At 41.9% G+C, this 18,464-nt stretch overlaps 1 protein-coding gene and 1 long non-coding RNA gene across 6 annotated transcripts in view; one reads left to right on the top strand and one right to left on the bottom strand.

Moving 5' to 3' along the window:
• The window catches only part of LOC141507483 (uncharacterized), a 35,290-nt gene that overhangs the window by 11,097 nt on the left and 5,729 nt on the right, over positions 1-18,464 (bottom strand). The window contains exons 3-5 of one of the 4 annotated variants that reach the window (XR_012474165.1): positions 16,369-18,378; positions 12,593-12,767; positions 9,503-9,983 (exon numbers count right to left, since the gene is read on the bottom strand). This is a non-coding gene — a long non-coding RNA (uncharacterized LOC141507483). Of the gene's footprint in view, positions 1-9,502; positions 12,768-16,368; positions 18,379-18,464 lie in introns of those variants that run through there. The other 3 variants (XR_012474167.1, XR_012474166.1, XR_012474164.1) reach the window with 3 other exon arrangements.
• Positions 526-18,014, top strand: SCN2B (sodium voltage-gated channel beta subunit 2). 2 transcript variants are annotated; one of them, XM_074215163.1, is made up of 4 exons: positions 526-1,966; positions 8,635-8,801; positions 9,196-9,406; positions 9,847-18,014. In XM_074215163.1, exons 1-4 carry the CDS (start codon positions 1,897-1,899, stop codon positions 10,044-10,046), a joined length of 648 nt encoding a protein of 215 aa, XP_074071264.1. In that variant the 5' UTR covers positions 526-1,896; the 3' UTR covers positions 10,047-18,014. The 2 variants fall into 2 exon arrangements, with proteins under 2 accessions (XP_074071264.1, XP_074071265.1); XM_074215164.1 differs by lacking the exon at positions 526-1,966 and adding an exon at positions 2,266-8,323.

Genomic DNA, 18,464 nt, shown 5'->3' with positions numbered 1-18,464 from the left:
CTTGCCCATTGCTTCACAAATATACCAAAGTTGGGTAGTTATACCTAAGGGCAGATGGGTGATGCAGTGGATAACTCTGCAACTGAAGTCAAGAAGACTTGAGTTTAAATCTAGTCTCTGACATTTACTAGTTGTAGGACCCTGGCAAGTCACTTAACTCTGTTTACCTCTAATTCCTCATCTGCAAAATGAGCAGAGAAGGAAGTAGCAAAACCACTCCAGTATCTTTGCCAAGAAAATCCTGAATGGGGCCACAAAATGTCAAACAATACACAACATCCCTAAGCTCAAACTACTCTTCTAGCTTGGAGTCCCCTCTCCATCTCTTTCTGGTCTGTCTAAAACCATCCCATTCTTAAAGCTCTGATTTATTCTTCTTTTCCTCCACATGGCTTGCCCAGTTGCTTACCCCTGCCCATTCTCTTTTCTTTAAAGTTCTACACTATTTACCACTCCAACATCATTTAACACTTCTCTGCAGCTTGTCTCTTATTATTCTTTGATTGTTTCATATTTCAGCCTTGTTTCCTAAATTAGTCCATATTGTATTGTATATTGTATAATATACAATTGTATTGTATTATTATATAACACTTTTTTATTATCCCACTGGAACCAAGCAACAAATTAGTAGTATTTTGTTAACACATTTAGTAAAGCCTGAATACATTTTTATTGATATTGTGGTTTAATGGATAGAGATCAAGAACATTCCTTGAAGTCAGGAAGATCTAGGTTGATAGCTTTGTGTTTTATGCCAATGGCTTCATGGCCGTAGGCAAGAGTCACTTAGCTTTCTAAGAGTTATAGGTATAGTTGCTGTTGGTCAGTGTTGGTAGGTGTTTCCTCACATAGAGATTCCTACCCTGATAAAGTTGCAGGCTAAGCGGGGGGATGTCAATTGATAGATGTATATTCTGTCTTATTGTACATTTAAACATGTTCATATAAAGATGTATGACAAATCTCTGGAACACTTTTCTACTGTCTAATGACCTTTATGACTAGGCTAAACTCCAATTCCAAGCAAATCCTTCTTGTAACTCATACTTATTTCAACTTGTCTGTTTCTCAATGGAGACGAAGACAATCTGGTCATACTTTTGAGAATATCAACATTATACCAGTCAGAGGAGGTGAGAGCAGTTTTTACTTTAGAGTTGTTTGGGTTTTTTTTGAGGCAATTAGGTTAAGTGACTTAGCTAGGGTGAATTTGAACTTGGTACCTCCTGACTCTGGTACTGGTGTTTTATCCACTATACTACCTAGCTGTCCCTACTTTAGTTTTTACAAAGGAGAACTGCTGAGAATGTTCTTTTACACTGTCTCTGTACAAGATGCTCCCCCTCCTCATCTCTGACTCTTGGAATCTTTGTTGCCATTCCAGGACCAACTTGAGTATCACCGCTGAGCTCTCCAATTTTTAGTGCTCTGAACCCATGTCCAGAAATTGCTTTGTATTTACTTAATCCTTACGTCCATTGCTATCCTCAGAAGAATGTAAACTCTTTGAGGACAGGGATTGTTTCATGTTTTTATTTTTATCTCCAGGGTCTAATACAATGCCTTGAACCCAACAAACAATTGAATTGAACTTGCTGCTTCTTGCAACATTTTTTTATGCCCTCCCACTTGCTTTGAAAAAAATCCACCAACCATAAAATTTTTCCTGCCCCTTTTTCTATCTTCCTTTCTTCCTTTTTTTTCTTTTTAAAGCAGCAACAGACTAGCCAGCCATATTATAGAGGTGGAAATAAAGCTGCTCCAATATTACAAATGTCTTTGAAATAAATCCGTGATTTTTTTTTAGCATCTAACCACTGCTCACCTTCCAGCCCTGAGTCCCCAGATCACCCCCTCCCAGCCCCTAACCAAACTACATCTCAGTCCTTGAAAATGCACAGAGACGCCTGGCTACCTCGCCCATCCTTCTGTTTCACTGGGCTCAGTCTGTTTTTCTCTCTGGGTAAGTTAGACTGTCCATTTGCATGCTCCTGATACAGCAACTTGAGGTAGAGGTGGTTATAGAAAGGGGGACTTTTTAAAGTGTAGCTACATATCCTAGGTGAGGGGTGGGGGTAGGGAGAAACATTGCTCCTGAGCAAGAAATGCTATTACTTGCTTTTTGACATAGAAATTTGGGAAGGGTATGATATCTATGATACTCTCTTGTGAAAATTTAAAATACAAATGGCAAAGGAGAGTGTTCTTTAAGTTTTCCTGAGAAGGGTGGGGAATGGGGGGGGTGGGGAGTCAAGGCAAAGGACAGATTAAATCTATATTCTCTCTTTCTGGGATTTTCAGACTAGTTTCCTGTTGATGGGGGCTTGGGATTGAATCTGATGCCCTTGTTAGAAGGGTCTGTCTCCATCAGGGACTTATATAGAGTTGTGGTCATTGGTTCTTGGTGGATTGGGGAACTTAGAGAGAGTGTACAGAGGCTAGTGGGGGCAGAAGGTTGAATCTTGTCTTCCTTTTATGCCCTGGTTCACCAAAAATACTGGTCATTATTATTTTGGAGGTATGTATTTGGGGTAGGAAGGGGGGAGCCAGGCTGATTGCTTTTTTAGATTAAAGGAATCAAGTGAAAACATTTGATGGACTGAGGGCAATAGAGAAGGCATAACTTAAGATGGAGACTGAGGAAGTCAGGAAAAAACCAAAACAAAATGAGGTGCATGGGCTATGAGAGCTTGTGAATTCTCAAGGCTGAACTTGAGAATTACTTAATCAAGTTTTAACAAAACAGTCTATCTGCCCCTTACCCACTGTGGGAAGTGCCAGGTGAGAGGTTCATCGTGTTGGGACCACTTGCTTCATGACCTGCCTATGACTTCCTACAGGTCAACTTATTCACCTGTTAAGTGGTTTGGGAAGTTAATTTACAAGCCCAACTTTGCATCTCCTTTGCTTTTTTTTTGTTTGTTTTTTTGCTAGGCAATGGGGTTAAGTGGCTTGTCCAAGGCCACACAACTAGGTAATTATTAAGCATCTGAGGCCAGATTTGAATTCAGGTTCTCCTGACTCCAGGGCTGGTGCTCTAACCACTGCACCACCTAGCTGCCCCTCTGCTTTCTTAATGTAATTGTTTCTGATGTAGTGACTTGGGGTTCACATCCACGAGTTGAAAGGGAAAGTAGTGCAACCTCAAAATAAATCATTGTGTACTGAGCAAAAGGAATTAGAGAGGCAGAGACCGTCTCCTGGGAACTTGATTGATAAGATCGATGCCCTCATTTAGCACATTGGCAGCTGACTATTGAACTATTAATAGTATAATCTAATGGAAACGACACTGGAATTGGAGTCAGAATGTGCAAACTACTTGTGTGACCACGGGCTAGTCTAAGCCTCAGTTTTCTTATACATTACTTGAGGAATTGAACTAGAAGCCTGTAAAATTGTCTCCCTCCCCCCCCCATCCAATTTTAAATCATTGATCATCAGATACTCAAATATAGTAACCCATAGTAACCCATAATTCTAAGAATAATTTAAAATTGATGTTAATATTTTAGCCAGTAAAGGACAAACAAGTAAAGCTGAGTTGGCAATTTAAATGCTTAAATTTAGAATAGGCCATCTGAATTGTAGCTGGGAAGAAAAATCTTCAGGATCAGGGATTTCAGGAACTTCTTAAGTGAGGGAAGGCGTGGTGAGTTAGGGATTATATTAGGGCAAGAAGGCTTTCTGGGCATAGAGTGCCACTTAGGGAATTGGAGTGGAAAAGATAGAAAATAAATTTGGGGGAATCTAGGAGCTAGCATTTCTATAGATCATTAATATTGAGAATGCAAAGCACTTTGTAAATATTTCAATTGAGCCTCACAACAGCCATGGAAGATAGGTGCTATCATTACTTGCATTTTACAGATGAAGGAAAGGAGACATAGAGGTGATGTGTCTTGCCCAGTGTCACAAATAGTAAGTGCTTGAGGTGGGTTTTGAACTTGGGGCTTCTTGACTATGTTCAGTGTATTATAAAATAGGAGAAAAGATGAAGGAGTGAGGGGATGAGAGACCTGATAAGAGACTTTGTTGTGTTGGAAGGGCAAGGCTATCTGGGAGTCCAAGGTTAGGAAAGAGCTTGTACTTGATGCATATTGTGAAAAGTCCCTATGAGTTTCAGAAAACTTGGTAGACTTTGGTACAGGCAGAGTTGATAGGATAGAGCAATACTTTGGATGGGGAGGCCCTTTAGTAGGAGACAACAGCAATTCAGGGCCTGCATGGAGTTGGGAAATTATGGAGGCAATAGGAAAGGCAGTACAATGACTCTATGGCAAGAGAAGCAATAGATGCTTCATTTCTGGACCACAGTTTTCCTTTCTGTGGTTCCACTGGAATAAAGGCAGGAAGAAAGTCTAGTGATAATGGGTTTCTCAGTCTCAGAGTCCAAAGGATAGAGGTTATGTTTTAAGTGGTCTTGGCAAGTGATGGAGAGAGACTTGTCTCTTAGCTCCATGCTTGAGATACCCTGCTGGTGTCTGAAGAATGGAGGCTCCTTGAATTTCTGCATCCCCTTTCTCCTTATTCCACGTAATGCCCATTAACCCAGGCAAGCAGATGATGACCAAGAAGCCCTATGTGAGCCACTAAATGGAGAATAAGAATTCCTCAACTTTCTCCAATTTCTGTCACTCTCTTCATCATAGAATCTAGTTCAACCCATAGCTGGACAGAATTCTCCTCAATAATGTTCATAAGAAGTGACATTCAGTCCCCAACCAAGAACCACTGGGATGGGGTGGGATGTTGGGGAGAGGGCAGCCCACTTACCTCCTGGAGAAGTCCATTCCACCTTTGCATAGCACTAATTGTTGGGAAACTGTTTCTCACTTTACCTCTAAATCTATCTCTCTGCCTCTGTATGACCTTGGTCAAGGGAATAGCCCTAGGAAAAAGAAACTAAGAAAAAGACTTGAGAAGTCTGGGAGAAGGGAGATGGACCAAACAGCAGATGCAGTTTAACTTAACCATTTCTTCATCTCTTCTAAGTGGCTCTATCACTCGCTACCTATGTGACCTTGAACATTTCCTCTCTCTGGGCCTTAGTTTGCTCATCTCTGAAATTAAGATGTCAGACTATATCTTCTTTAATGTCCCCAAAGACATTAAATCCTATGATCCCAAAGTTTTCAGATGCTTCTCTCTCTGATCTGGTAGGGTTAAGGTAGTAAGCTCTCCTTCCTCTAGAGGGCTCATGTATCCTGCTCAGGATCTGCTGCAGAGGCACCTCTGCTGGAAGAGAAATGCCTGCAATGCACCGGTCTCAGCTTTCATTCCATGAGCTCATAGGAGTCTGAGCTAGCATCTACCCTTTACATCTTACAAAGGAGGAATTAGAGAGGGGAAACGACTGGCCCAGAGCCACACGTTGAAGCAGTATCACAGTCAAGCTCCCCATTCCCCCCAAGCTTGACCCTCAGGGAAGAAGGAATTCAAGTTGAAAATAGGGATGACTTAAGAGGGGGAGCAAAGACCACCTCCATTCTGAGCTCTTCCAGACTTGAGTATCTCCCCCCCCCCCCCGTTTTCTGTCCACATTTGCAGGATGAAACTTTGATATGTCCTAGGCAAGGAATTTTTGAAGAATGTATATTAATAGGAATTCCCTGGCCTTGCAAGGAAGGACATCAAATCTATCCACCTGCCTTGGGGAGGAGGGTTTGGTACCATTTACTTACTGAGATGGAGCAGGGCATCCCCTTTCTTTAAAGCTTTTTGGGTTTCATTTTCTCACCTATAAAAAGAGCCACTTTGACTAGAGTTATCGTTCAGTCTTTGCATTTGTGTCCTCCTCATGACCTCATTTGGGGTTTTCTTGGCAAAGATACTGGAGTAGTTTGCCATTTCCTCCTCCATATTGGGACTAGAACCATAGTTTAAGCTTGTTACATGCTTCCTTTACATTTTTGACATTAATCTTACTTGTACTGCAGCAATTTTCTTCTAAGATTTGTTAATCTGACTACACATTGATATGAACAAAGAGACGGGTTAGAGAGGGGTGGGGTGGAATGGGGAGACTACAAGCTGCCCCAGAAGACCCAGGTTTGAAGTCCTGGATTCAGAAGGTTCTTTTTACCACTTAAAAATAAAATGAAATAAAATAAAAACCTTGCTCTGACCTGCACAGCCTTCCTTGATGAGTCATGCCATTGTTCAAGTTGTCCAGAGGTACTCTGTCCTTCCTAATCAAGTCCACCTTGCTGAGCAGATGGAGGCCCCAAGAGGGAAGAAAAGCTTGTCATTTTATGTGTTGCAGTACAGCTATTTTTTGGTGGAACCATTTAGCATAAAAAGTCAGAAAACGGGTAGAGTTTTTCCTGGTCAGAGAAAGGGAGCCCTATGACTGAGAAGGTGCCCATCAGGGAAAACCCCTGGAATGCTATACTTCCCTTTCCCTTTTTTCCAGATAGAATTTAAGGAGAATATAGTTTCTAACTAGTAATTCTGTGCTAATCCCATTGTCTCCACTCTTATTATACATATTATGTTCAAACTTCTTAAAAGAAAATGAGTCTAATGAGGAAACCTTCTGTTCTTTTGTTAGGTCTGATATTTAAGGTACAAGTGCCATTGACTTTCTTGCCCTTGAAACTGCTACCAAGTATAAAAGCATTCAACATACAGTATTACAAAAGGAAACACCTAGAAGTTGAAAAATGCTAAAACCAGGGGAAGAGCAGGGTAGTGGGTGGTGTGGAAGCAAAAGTAGGAGAGATGGAGAGAGGAAGGCAATGAAGTTGCTTTATGCAAGAAAGGTGAGGCTTCTTCTCCTCTTCCAGGCTTTTTGGTAAGAGTGAATATGGAGTGAAAATGTGTGTATAGGGGAGGTTGGAAAAGATCAAAGGGGAAAAGAATCTGGCACACTTCAGTGTCTTTCCCTCACCCAAATTGCCACATGTGCTCCTGTTCCCTGTAGTATCCTAGTGAATTGGAATCATAGGAATTAAAATCACAGGATTTAGAGTAGGAAGGAGCCTTAGAAATGATCTGGAATGGCCTTCCTCTATTACAGATAAAGAAACTGAGACCCAGAAAGAGTGAGTGACATGTGTGAGGTTATATAGCTTAGTAAGTAGTAATATCTCATGTTTCTATGGTACCCTAAAGAGGCAACTAGTGGCTCAGTGTCTAGAGCACTAAGCCTGGAGTTTGGAAGACCTGAGTTCAAGTCCAGCCTTAGACACTTCCTAGATGTATGTCCCTGGTCAAGTTACTTAACCTCTGACTTTCTGACAAAATGAATTCACTGGGGAAAGAAATGTCAAACCACTCTAGTATCATGACTCCCTAAATGGGGTCAGACATGATTCAAATGATCTTAGTACTTTAAGGTATACCAAGTATACATTATTTCATTCCAGCAACAATGATGAGAAGTAGTTGGTATTTTTATTCCTACTTTACAGATTAGGAAATGGAGACTCATTGAGATTAAGTGCCTTGTCAATGACTACCCTGCAGCTAGGTGGTGTATGGATAGAGTGCCTGGCTGGGAGTCTGACTCATCTTCCTGAGTTCAAATCAGACACTTACTAGCTATGTGATCCAGAGTAAGTCACTTAAACTCTGTTTTCTTGTTTCCTCATTTGCAAAATGAGTTAGAGAAGGAAATAACAAACCACTCCAGTATCTTTGGCCAGAAAACCCCAAATGAGGTCACAAAAAGTTGGATACAACTGAAATGTCTGAACATCAACATTTTCAGTGTCAGAGGTAGAATTTGAATTCAGGTTTCCCTGACTTAAGATCCAATGCTACATGGCTGTACTTCTCTTAGCATGGAAATCCTTTGAGGTCTTCTTTTGTTTGTTTTTTGGAGACTATCGGGGTTAAATGACTTGTCCAGGGCCACATAGACATTACATAGACTGAATTTGAACTCAGGTCCTCCCTAAAGAGCTCTTTCATTTAAACAACTAATTGTATCTAATATCTTACAAATTACCAGGAAAACTCACAAGAGCAGGAAGGGAAGATAAAAGGTATTCAGTGGTGGTCTCCCTTCCAGTCTAAAATCTCAGAGAGGATCCCTTTGATAATTATAATGAATTACTTCTCTTCCTTCAAAGAAGGCAACATAAAGGTTGTTAGTATGTTATTGTTTGAACTTGTGCTGTAATTTTAAGGACCTGCAGATTGAGGGATAGGGAGGAAGAAGAAGAAGAAGAAGAAGAAGCAGAGGGAAGATGGTCTGCAAGAATGTCTGAACACAACTGTCTTAGTGCTCCAGAGATAGGCACAGGTGTCTGAGGAGGATTGGAGGAGGAGGAGATGGCAGGGAGTGAGTCTTCAGACAGCAGCACCAGGAGAGGTGCTTTCCCTTTTGCACAGCTTTAGCTTGATTTATTCCCCTTTATTCTGTCTTCACTCCTGTACACCACCTACTCTATTTTTCTCTTTTTTGCATTTCTAGGACCTCTCCCCCATCTTTTAGCTGGGGGTGGCAGAATCAGTCACCTGCCTTCTCCTGCCCAAATGACAGCTGTTCATGCCTTTCCCTAGTCTCATCACCCCCCCCTCCCATTGCCCTTATTCCTTTGCACCTTGAGTGGGGAGGGGCTGGGCTTTCCTTTCCCCTGGCTCCATCAGCTCTAGTTCTCATGGTTTTATTTTTGTCTCTAGTGCCCGCAGCATCAAGCATGGAGGTCACAGTTCCCATGACCCTCAATGTCCTCAATGGCACTACCGTGAGACTGACCTGCACCTTTAACTCCTGTTATACGGTGAACAATAAGCAGTTCTCCTTGAACTGGACATACCAAGAGTGCAAGAACTGCACTGAGGAGATGGTGAGCAGGGCTGGCAGATGGGTGGGTGTTCATAAGCAGCTGGATGTCATGGGGAATCTCTCTTCCCTCTGGCTCACTCTGTTGCTGAGTCTAAAGTCTGTCAGGGTTGGAATTTTTGCTCAGATCAGGAGGTTTCTTCAAGGAAGTTATGAGGAGGAAGGGTATGGGGACAATAATGGGAGACCTAGATCTGTCCAATATATTGGGGTGTTGGGGGAGGAGGGCAGAGGGGGGCCTTTTGGCAACCAGAGGCTGGGCCTGGGAGGGCAGTGAGAGAGGATGATTAATATATTTGTTATATATATATATAGGTTTTAAATATATTTGTTATATATATATAGGTTTTAAAATTCCCCTTTCTCTGTGCTCCTTTTCTTTTCTCCCTCATGACCAGTTTCTCCAATTCCGGATGAAAATCATTAACCTGAAACCAAATCGTTTTGGGGATCGGGTAGAATTCACAGGGAACCCCAGCAAGTATGATGTGTCTGTGACCCTGAATAATGTGCAACTGGAGGATGAGGGCACTTACAACTGCTATGTCATGAACCCCCCAGATCGCAACCGGGGTCTAGGAAAAATCTTCCTACAGGTCCTAACACAAGGTGAGCCTTCGGGTAGGAAGCCAGGGGAGAGGGGAGGTGAGTCAGGGCAGCTAAAAGGAAATCTTCTCCTCCTCTCCCTTCCTCTTCTCCTCCCTCTCTTTTTCCCTTTTCCTCCTTCTCTCCTCTTCTTTTTTTTCTCTCTTTCTTTTCCTCCTTCTCAAAGATAAGTGGAAGCAACACTCAGAAGAACTATTCACCAATCAGGAGTAATTGGTGGCAGGTGAGTGGGAAAAGAGGATGAAGTCATTTGCTTACTCTCTTTCTTGAGCTGGCAAAGCATATTGGTGAGTTGTTTTTCCCCTTAGTAATGGACAGGGTAGTAAAGTAGGACATGTGGATATTCCAGTGCTGACTCTAAGCCTTAGGAGAGAAGAAGGGTTAGGAGGCAATTCAGGGTTGGTGACTCTGGCTAGCCATCTGTTCTCCCTTCCTCTTATCAGTGCCCCCTGAACGTGACTCAACAGTGGCTGTGATCGTGGGTGCTTCAGTAGGTGGCTTCTTGGCTGTTGTCATCCTTGTACTGATGGTGGTCAAATGTGTGAGGAGGAAACAGGAGCAGAAGTTAAGTGCGGATGATCTGAAGACAGAAGAGGAGTGTAAGACAGATGGGGAGGGCAATCCAGAAGATGGCACCAAGTAAGGGTGGATGGTCTTTTGGCCTTCCTCCTCTCATGCCTCCTTGTCTTCCTCTCATTCCCCACCCTATATACAATGTGCTCCTTGCCTATTTGCTTCTCTTAAGCCAGGATTCCAGCCCTCAACTCCGTGCCTCCTACTAGCAACCCTCCCTACCCCTTTGCCCCAAGAATGACTCACTTCTCTCCTACCAGAGATGCCAATCATTAAACCAACTGGGAACTGAATTTCAGGTGGGGTGTAGGGAAATGAGGGGGCCTTGTAGGTACTACTGCCCATATTAATGTCCATCTTCCATAAGAGGAGAGTAAAATGGGGTCCTAGGCTAGCCATTCCTACATGAGAGGTAAGGAGTTCATGCCAGGATCCTAAAAAATGGAGTGTTAGGAAGAGGATGATGATGGAGGAAGAAATCAATCCTCTCAACCTGTCCAGAATTTGGTTTGAGTCTCTACTACTGCATTATGCATTAGCCTTAGAGAGAACACTGTTTAAGGGGTCATATTAACATTTTTGGAGCTACATTTGCAGATGAAGCCTTTTGCTGGGTTTTGCAGAATTCTTGGCATTTTTCCTAACAGAGAATCCCCTCAAAGTTCATTATATTTTGGGGGGTGTCTGAATGAGTTCCCAGGATTTAGGGGTTTCTGGTGGACTAAAGTGTATTTCCTAGATATTGAAGACCTGGAGCAAAACCCAAAAGAAGCAGCAGTCTTTCAGTCTTGGCCCTGAGTTCTTCCACCTCATTATTCTATAGGTCCAGGAGCCCCCTGGATTTTTAGGGTGAACTTTCTGGAAGCAATGAGAGTCATTTGAACTGGGCATGGGTGGAGGAAGTGTGTAGTCCTAGTTAGGTATGCTGACTGGGGGTGGCTGTCTTGACACTGGTTGCTTGGAGACAGGAAAGCCCCAGTTGCAAACCTGGTTGGAGGGGGAGATACCTTTTACTAAGTGTTTCTGTTAACTATCTTCTCAGATAAGATGCTCATCTCTCCTCTCTCCCCCTAATCTATGCCTTAGGAACACTGTATATGTGTCAGTGAGTGAGTGACTGTGTGTGTGTGTGTGTGTGTGTGTGTGTGAGAAAGAGAGAGAGAGAGAGAGAGAGAGAGAGAATGAGAATGGGGAGGGGGAGGATGGTGAGAGGAAAGGGATACACATTCTGAGCTAAAGAATGGTGTTGAATGTAGGACTGAGAAGAATGGGGGTAGCTTCTTTCTGAGGTCCAATTTGAACATTTCCAGTTGCCCTGCACAAGGTCTCTGACTAGTTTGAGATCTGACAATTCCATAGATCAGGTTAAAGACCAGAAATGATGTGGGATGAGGAGGAGGTGTCTACAAAGGGGCTCCAAATCTCCTTGTCATTTAGGCCTTGGGTGGACCTCAATTCTGCCCACCTATGGTGATGGGTGGGATTGGAGGAAGGGAGTCAAAGGGACTAACTGAGAAAAGATCTAATTTCACTGCCAATTTACCAGCTGCCCCAAACCTGAGATATGAGTTGCTTCAGCTATAACTTTTCTTAGCTCCTTCAGGAAGAAAGATGAAGTCTGGAAATTCTCAGTCAGAACACTGAGTCTATAACCTCTATCCTCTGAGGATTTCACCACAATCTTCCCTGGTTCATCTGTGCCCAGAAAGAGTCAAGTAGCATAACCGGTTCTCCAGACTGGAGGGATTTTTTGTTTTTTTGCTTTTTTCTTTAGGCTTCTGGATATTTAAGAGGGAATGGATGGGATGCCCTCCTTGAGCTATAGATGAAGGGGGAATTGATTACTGCCCTGCCTTTCATCACTGTAGCTTCTCCAGCTATTTCACAAAAGAATCCTGCTGCTTAGCTGAAAAAAAAAGATGTATTTGAAACAGAGAGCCAGAATAATAGGGAATGGAGATATTAAAGATGTTGGGAAAAAGCCTTTATCCTACATTCTAGGCTAAATTCACCCTCAACCCTGCCTAGCCCCTCGACCCACCCACTGTTATATCTCCAAGGGGTAAAAATGTCAGTGACTACATATAGATGAAGGAAAGGGTGAAGGGAAGGGAATGAGACAGACTTATGAGGGGACATTCCCCAACCCTGTCCATCTGGTGTCTCAGGTTATTGTAGCTCAAAAAAAGGATTGGGTAAGACAGTCTAAAAGTCTGGGGATACACAAGAAGCCATAACAGATGAGGGAACTACCAGCTCAGCTCTTTGTGGGACCAAGATTATAATAATATATATTTTTTCTGTGCATCCAATTCCATCTCTGTAGCTAAAGCCTGAGCCATTACTGCTGGGTTGGAGTTTGGGAAGAGATGGAATAGGAAAAGAGGGTGAAAGAAGAGGGGAAGAGGAGAGGAGTTCCTCAGTTGGAAAGAGGAGCAGACAGAGATGCTCTAGGGCAGGGTGAAATGTTATGTCCCAAGTTTCTCTAAGGCCCCATCTAGGACTTAACTGCCAAATCAACACTGCCAATGGGACCAGGGTGGAGTGAAATGAAGCTTGTCTTTGGGTTGGTATTGACTGTCCTGGAGCAAGGAAGGAAGAATATGAGATTCTCACCTGTATTTTGGGTCACTTTTACTTATTCTTCTGAATGCACCTTCCCTCTGGTCTCTTATCACCTCTAAATGTTCTGCCCATTCCGGTCCTGGACACTGTATTCCTCTCTGGGTTTTTAAGGTTTCCAAGATGAAGTTGATTTTCCCTTCTTCCAGTCTTTCAAATTTTTTTTCCTCTAAGGGCCAGAAAGGATCTTTTCAAGACCAATTTCAATTAAAAACCAAACTTGCATTGATTAAGCATCTGTTATGTGTCTTTGGGATACAAAAACAAAAATGAAACAGTCCCTCTCCTATAGAAGCTGACATTCTTCTTGGGAAAAGGAATGCAGCATGTACCCAGAATATACAAAATCATCTCAAGAGGGAGAGAACAACTTCTGAGGGAAGCAGGGAAAGCCTTGAGTAGGAGTTGGAGCTAGAGCTGTGCTTTGAAAAAAGCTTTGCAGTTTAAAGAGGTAGAAATAAGAAAGGGGAACTTTGGGGGTAGGATGGGCAATCACCATTGCAAATGCATGGAGAACAAGCTTGTAGGACAGTTTGAACAACATGCAAAGGAGGAAATGATTGGAATCATATTGGAGAGGTCTTAAAATTTCTATTTTATCCAAGAAGCAATAGTGGGTCACTGAAAAATTTTGAGTAGGAGAGGGACATGGTCAGATTTCTGCTTTGTTTTTCTTTAAACCCAAATATATGATTACATTTGTGCAGGGAGTTTTCTCTGTCAGAACAGACTAACACCTCCTCTGAAGCTTAGTCTTAAGGGACAGGTAACCAGTAAGTCACTGCAGCAAAACTGAACTCAGATCTGATTATAATGCCAACACTTTATCAATTATACCATGCTATTTAAAATCTAAGCTTTAGAAATCCCAATTTGACATCAGTGTGTGTGTGGAATGGATTTGAAAGGGACAGAAAATGGAAGAAAGATCAAAAACATGGCCATTGTAATAATCTAGAAAGGAGAGATGAAGACCTTACTTAGGGTGAATAGATACTTTGTGAGTAGAGAGAAAGGGGGTGATTAAAAGAACTGTGAAAATAGGAGTAACATAACTTGGTAAACAGAATATGGAGGTAAGAAGAGAGTGAAAAGTTAAGGGTAATTCTAAGGTTGTACCTTGAGTGAATGGTAGGATTGTGATGTTCTCAAAAGAAAAAAGGGAAAATTTGGAGAAGTGATAGATTTTGGAAGACATAGAGAGTGCTTTGGACATGTTGAATTTGAGATGCTGAAAAAAATGGGATATCTAGATGAAGATGTACTTCAGGTAGCTGTAATATGGGACTTAAGGAGACACAAAGACCTCATATATAGATTGGAGAGTTATCTTCACAGAGATGATAATCAAATCCACAGGAGCAGATGATGTCATTAGGGGAAATTATGAAGAAATAGAAGAGCTAGAACTGAGAATTGGAGTATGTTTATACTTATCAGGTATGACCAGAATGGTGAGACTGAGAAGAGGTGGTAAAAGAGGCAGTGGAAAACCCAAAAGAAAGTCATTGGTCAGTGGTGTCAAAAAGTGGCAGAGAGGTTAGAAAGAATGGGCCTAAGGATAGGCCATTGGGTTGAACATTTTGGTAACCTTGGACAAAATTGTTTCAGTTCAATGGTGAGGATGAGAAGAGAGTGAAAGGTGATGAAATAGAAGCATTGAGTAGATAACTCTTAGGTTTTTGCAAGGCAAATGGGGTTAAGTGGCTTGCCCAAGGCCACACAGCTAGGTAATTATTAAGTGTCTGAGACTGGATTTGAACCCAGGTACTCCTGACTCCAGGGCAGGTGCTTTATCCACTGCGCCACCTAGCCACCCCAGTAGATAACTCTTTTGAGGAGTTTAATTATGAAATGAAAAAAAAGAGATATGGGGAAATTGCTTAAGAGAGGGCAGTGATAGGATGTTTTTGTAGGTGGTAGGAAGAAGCTATTAGAGAATGAGATAGGAAATGAATAAGAGGATTATTAAAATGTTAAATTCCTGGAGGGGAAAGGATGGTACTAGGAGTCCAAGTAGAAGGGTTGGCTTTGGAAAGGAGAAAGAATACTTCCTCATCAGTCTGGAGAAAAGGAGATGGGAATGTGGGATGAAGAAGAGGATTTCAAAGTATGATTGGGAAAAAGGGGAAGCTTGTAATGGATGTTCCCTCTTTTCTCAGTTACAGTAGAAGATAAATTGCCCTGCTGGTGGGAAAATGAGGAATAGACAGTATAAGAAGTATAAGAGACTAAGAATAACTGCTGTAGAGAGTCTGCACTGCAGCACAATTGATGACAAATTTGTGGGAAACCCAGTCCACATGATTATGTGATTTTGTCCTTGATCATTCAACAAGAGAGTAATACCAGAGAAGGTAGAATAAACCAAGCATTGAAGTTTGGCAAGGTTTGACTGTGACAGAATAAGGGAACAAATGATTCAAGCATAGTTGACAATGTACAGTTGGATTAATTGAGATAGAATCTGTAACTGTGAAAGGAAGACCAGAAAAGAGGTAATGAACTAGGGTGACACAGAAAGACAGAAGGATGAGAGGCAAGGATAAAGATTAAGCTTAGGAGAAATGATATTGAGGGAGGAGAAGAGTAGAGGATTGTGACATATTAGATTTCTGGTCCATGAAAGCAGAAGAGTTGTGAGTTATTGTCCATCTCTCTGTGTGCCTGAAGTGGAATGAAGATGGAAGCCATGCAAATTTAGGAGGCTTATAAATTAAGAGGTTACGTTTTTTGAGAAGACATTAATTTGTATATTAAAGTCCCCGGGTATAATGGCAATCTGGGGTGAGAAGTTTGTGACCAAGGTATCGAACTCTTTGGAAAAGGAGGGGGATTATTTTGATAAGAGAACCAAGTAAAAAAGATGGATGGAATGCATCTCAAAACAGGATGTTGTTGAGTAATAGTAGTGAAAGTAAGGTCTGGAAGTGAGAATGAAGAGTCTTATGTGCTTACTTTTTCTTCTGGCTCAGTGTGTCAGGGAGAAGGAATATATAGCGCTCAAGAGAATTGCTAAAGATGCATTGTTTTCTGGAGTTTCCATTATTGCAAGAAGATGGAAAATGTAAAGTGAAAAGACATAGGATAGAGTGGTTTGCTCACAATGGATAGAGGCTACAAAAGATTTGGTGGAAGGTAGGGTAGGGCAGAAGATCTTGACTGGGAATGGGTAGGAATGAACAGGATAGGGATAAGAGTACAAAGAGAAATGGGAAGAGTTTTTGTCTCATTTGCCATTGACTCTGAATCATGGGGATGATGGTGTGTGGGGGATTTAACCTACCATTTAATGGGTACCAGTTCACAGAAGTTATCAACTTTCTAGGGTGGTGTGCTAAGGAAAGAGTCAATTTTGGTTCCACCGGTCCTACTGCCCAGAAGCCCAGGCCACAAGGATGGAGAAAGAGTATGGGGGTAATTAGATTCCTGGGACTTGGGCTAAAAATCATGCTTTAAATCTATCTCTAAGCTTCATCTGAAGGTAACAAGGATCATGGATCTATTTCTGAGAGAGACCTCACAAACCCTTTAGTCCAACCCTCTCATTTTACAGACAGCAAAGCTGAAGTTATAGTTTAAATGACTTGTGAAGGCCACACAGGTAGTATTAGTTGTGGGATTTGAACCCAGATCCTCTGACTACACAACCAGTATTTTATCTGCTTTTACAATGACTCAGGAGATACACACCCTGGCTAGGCATGCAAGGATTCAGTTCTCAATATCTGGAAATAAAAGCTTTCCCCACACAGCTACCCCATCCCTACCTCTTCAACTACTTCTGTCCTGAGCTCAGAATCTGTGAAGACTGCTCTACTGTCCTTGGTACCTAAAGGAGAAGCACAAGATGAAAGTGAAACCAGTGTTAGGTTCCTGGAAGACTGAGCTAAACCCATGTCCTTCACCCATCCTGGAGGTTCCTCTCAACCTAAGTGGCAACAAGGTATATTTAGGAGATAGTCTTGAGTCTTGCTCGGCTGAGATCATCTTCAGTTTCACATCCTTCAGTGATGATTCCTGTGAAGCCATCCACTTAGAACAAGGAGGGTGCTGGGTTTGCCCCATAATAATTTCTTTTTGTTGGAGGGGAGGAGGGGATGACTTGCTCCTAAAACTAGTAGCAGGACTGATAGCATTTTGAGAACTTATTAGCATGATCCTCTTGTTTATTCCAAAAGCTCCTAAAAGGAAATTAGAACTCCTGGGCCCTTTCTCCAGCTTTAAATTTGTGGCAAAAGTTTAGGGACTCATGCCCTTAGCCATAGAAGAGGATTAGACAATGAAAGAGCCCAGGGGTATCCATTTCCTCTCAGTTCTCCCTTTCCCTACATTACTCCTCCCATGCTTCCTCTCCTTCAAGGCATCTAGCCTTCCCTGTACTACTGAATAATTTCTTTTCTTGCCCTAAGGATAGGCACTCAACTTCATTAGTTTCATTTCTAGCAGTCCTTTCTTCTCCCCGACCCTCTCCCCAATATTCTGGAATTCCCATCCCCTCCTTTTCTGTTTTTCTCCTCAAGCCCCTTCCCAGTATAAGTCACTGTGAAAGGAAATGTACTGGTCAAGCATGGAAATTAGAGTTTATAAATAAAGCACAAATTTTTCAGGATTGAAATGCCTTGGGATGCCTTGGATCCAGTCTTGTAAATAACCCCTTGCCTACTCATCCTGAGTCACTATATCAGCAAGAAGAAGAAAAAAGATAACATCATGTGGCTTTCTAGGGAAGGAAGGGAGGGTAATTATTTACAAAGGCACATAAATCAAATGGATAATGAAAGATCCTGGTCAGGTCTGGAGTGATAAGTCTGATTCCACAAGAGTGACCTGCATCATTTGGAACGGGTAATGCATCAAGAGATTTTTTCCCTTCCTATCCATAGTCTTAATGGATGGAAAACCTATGTCTTAAGTATTTCCTATCTCTTGCTGACCATCTTCCTTTAATTGCAACTTGTTGATGCCTCTGTATATAACTGTGCTCTATACGTACACATACTTCTGTGTCCATGTGTATATTATCTATAGATATTAAAAAAATCTCGCTGCACTCACCACAAGCTTGTTATATTTGGGGGGTGTTGTTTTCTCATATTTTGGACTGATTTCACCAAAACCAAATTATGGAATGTTATATTGATTTTTGTACCTTGGAGGGAAAAAAAAAAAACCTCACAAGATTAAAATTTGCACTTCAGAGTTTTTGTGTGTGTTAATGTGAGGGAGGCTATGGTGGAAGGGATGCAAAAAGACATGAAAGTAGTCCATAACATTGCCTCTGTATGGAGCAACAATTTGGGGAATCACGTGTTTCTCTCAAGGAGTGTCATTGTTTGGATCTGTCTGCCACAATAAACAGTTTGCCTCCACTCAAATCATCTGAGCTTGTGCTTCTATGGGAGAGGGGAAAGAATGTGAGAGGGCTGAATCATTGTTTCAGGAATACCTTCTTGTTTCCATACTTTGTTGAGCATATCAAAATTATAATGCTAGAGATGGAAAAAAAGACTATGAAACTCATAGTAGGGATGTTACTCACCTAAGTAATGATGTTCACGTTTATAGGAAATGGAAGTCAGATCTTTTGACTCCACAACCTCTTTCCCTCTCATATATCAGTCTCCTTCCCGTTCCTAAAGCCATTAAATATGAAGCACTCTCCCACTGTCTTCTTTCCCTTCTTCCCTACCTCTCCACTTCAGTTTTCCTGTGGGCCAGTGTTCTGACTGTCAACCCTTTCTCACCCATGTTTCTTAGGATGCTGTTGGCTCATCCACCTAGATTGGATGGAAGGAAGAAAACAAGCATTTATTATACACCTATATGCACCAGACCCCATCTAAGCCTTTTTAATAACTATTAT

The sequence above is a fragment of the Macrotis lagotis genome, chromosome 1 (assembly GCF_037893015.1).
Source record: "Macrotis lagotis isolate mMagLag1 chromosome 1, bilby.v1.9.chrom.fasta, whole genome shotgun sequence".
Lineage (NCBI taxonomy): Eukaryota > Metazoa > Chordata > Mammalia > Peramelemorphia > Peramelidae > Macrotis > Macrotis lagotis.
The sequence above is the reverse complement of the archived record's forward strand: the minus strand, read 5'-3'. Positions and strand labels throughout refer to the sequence as shown.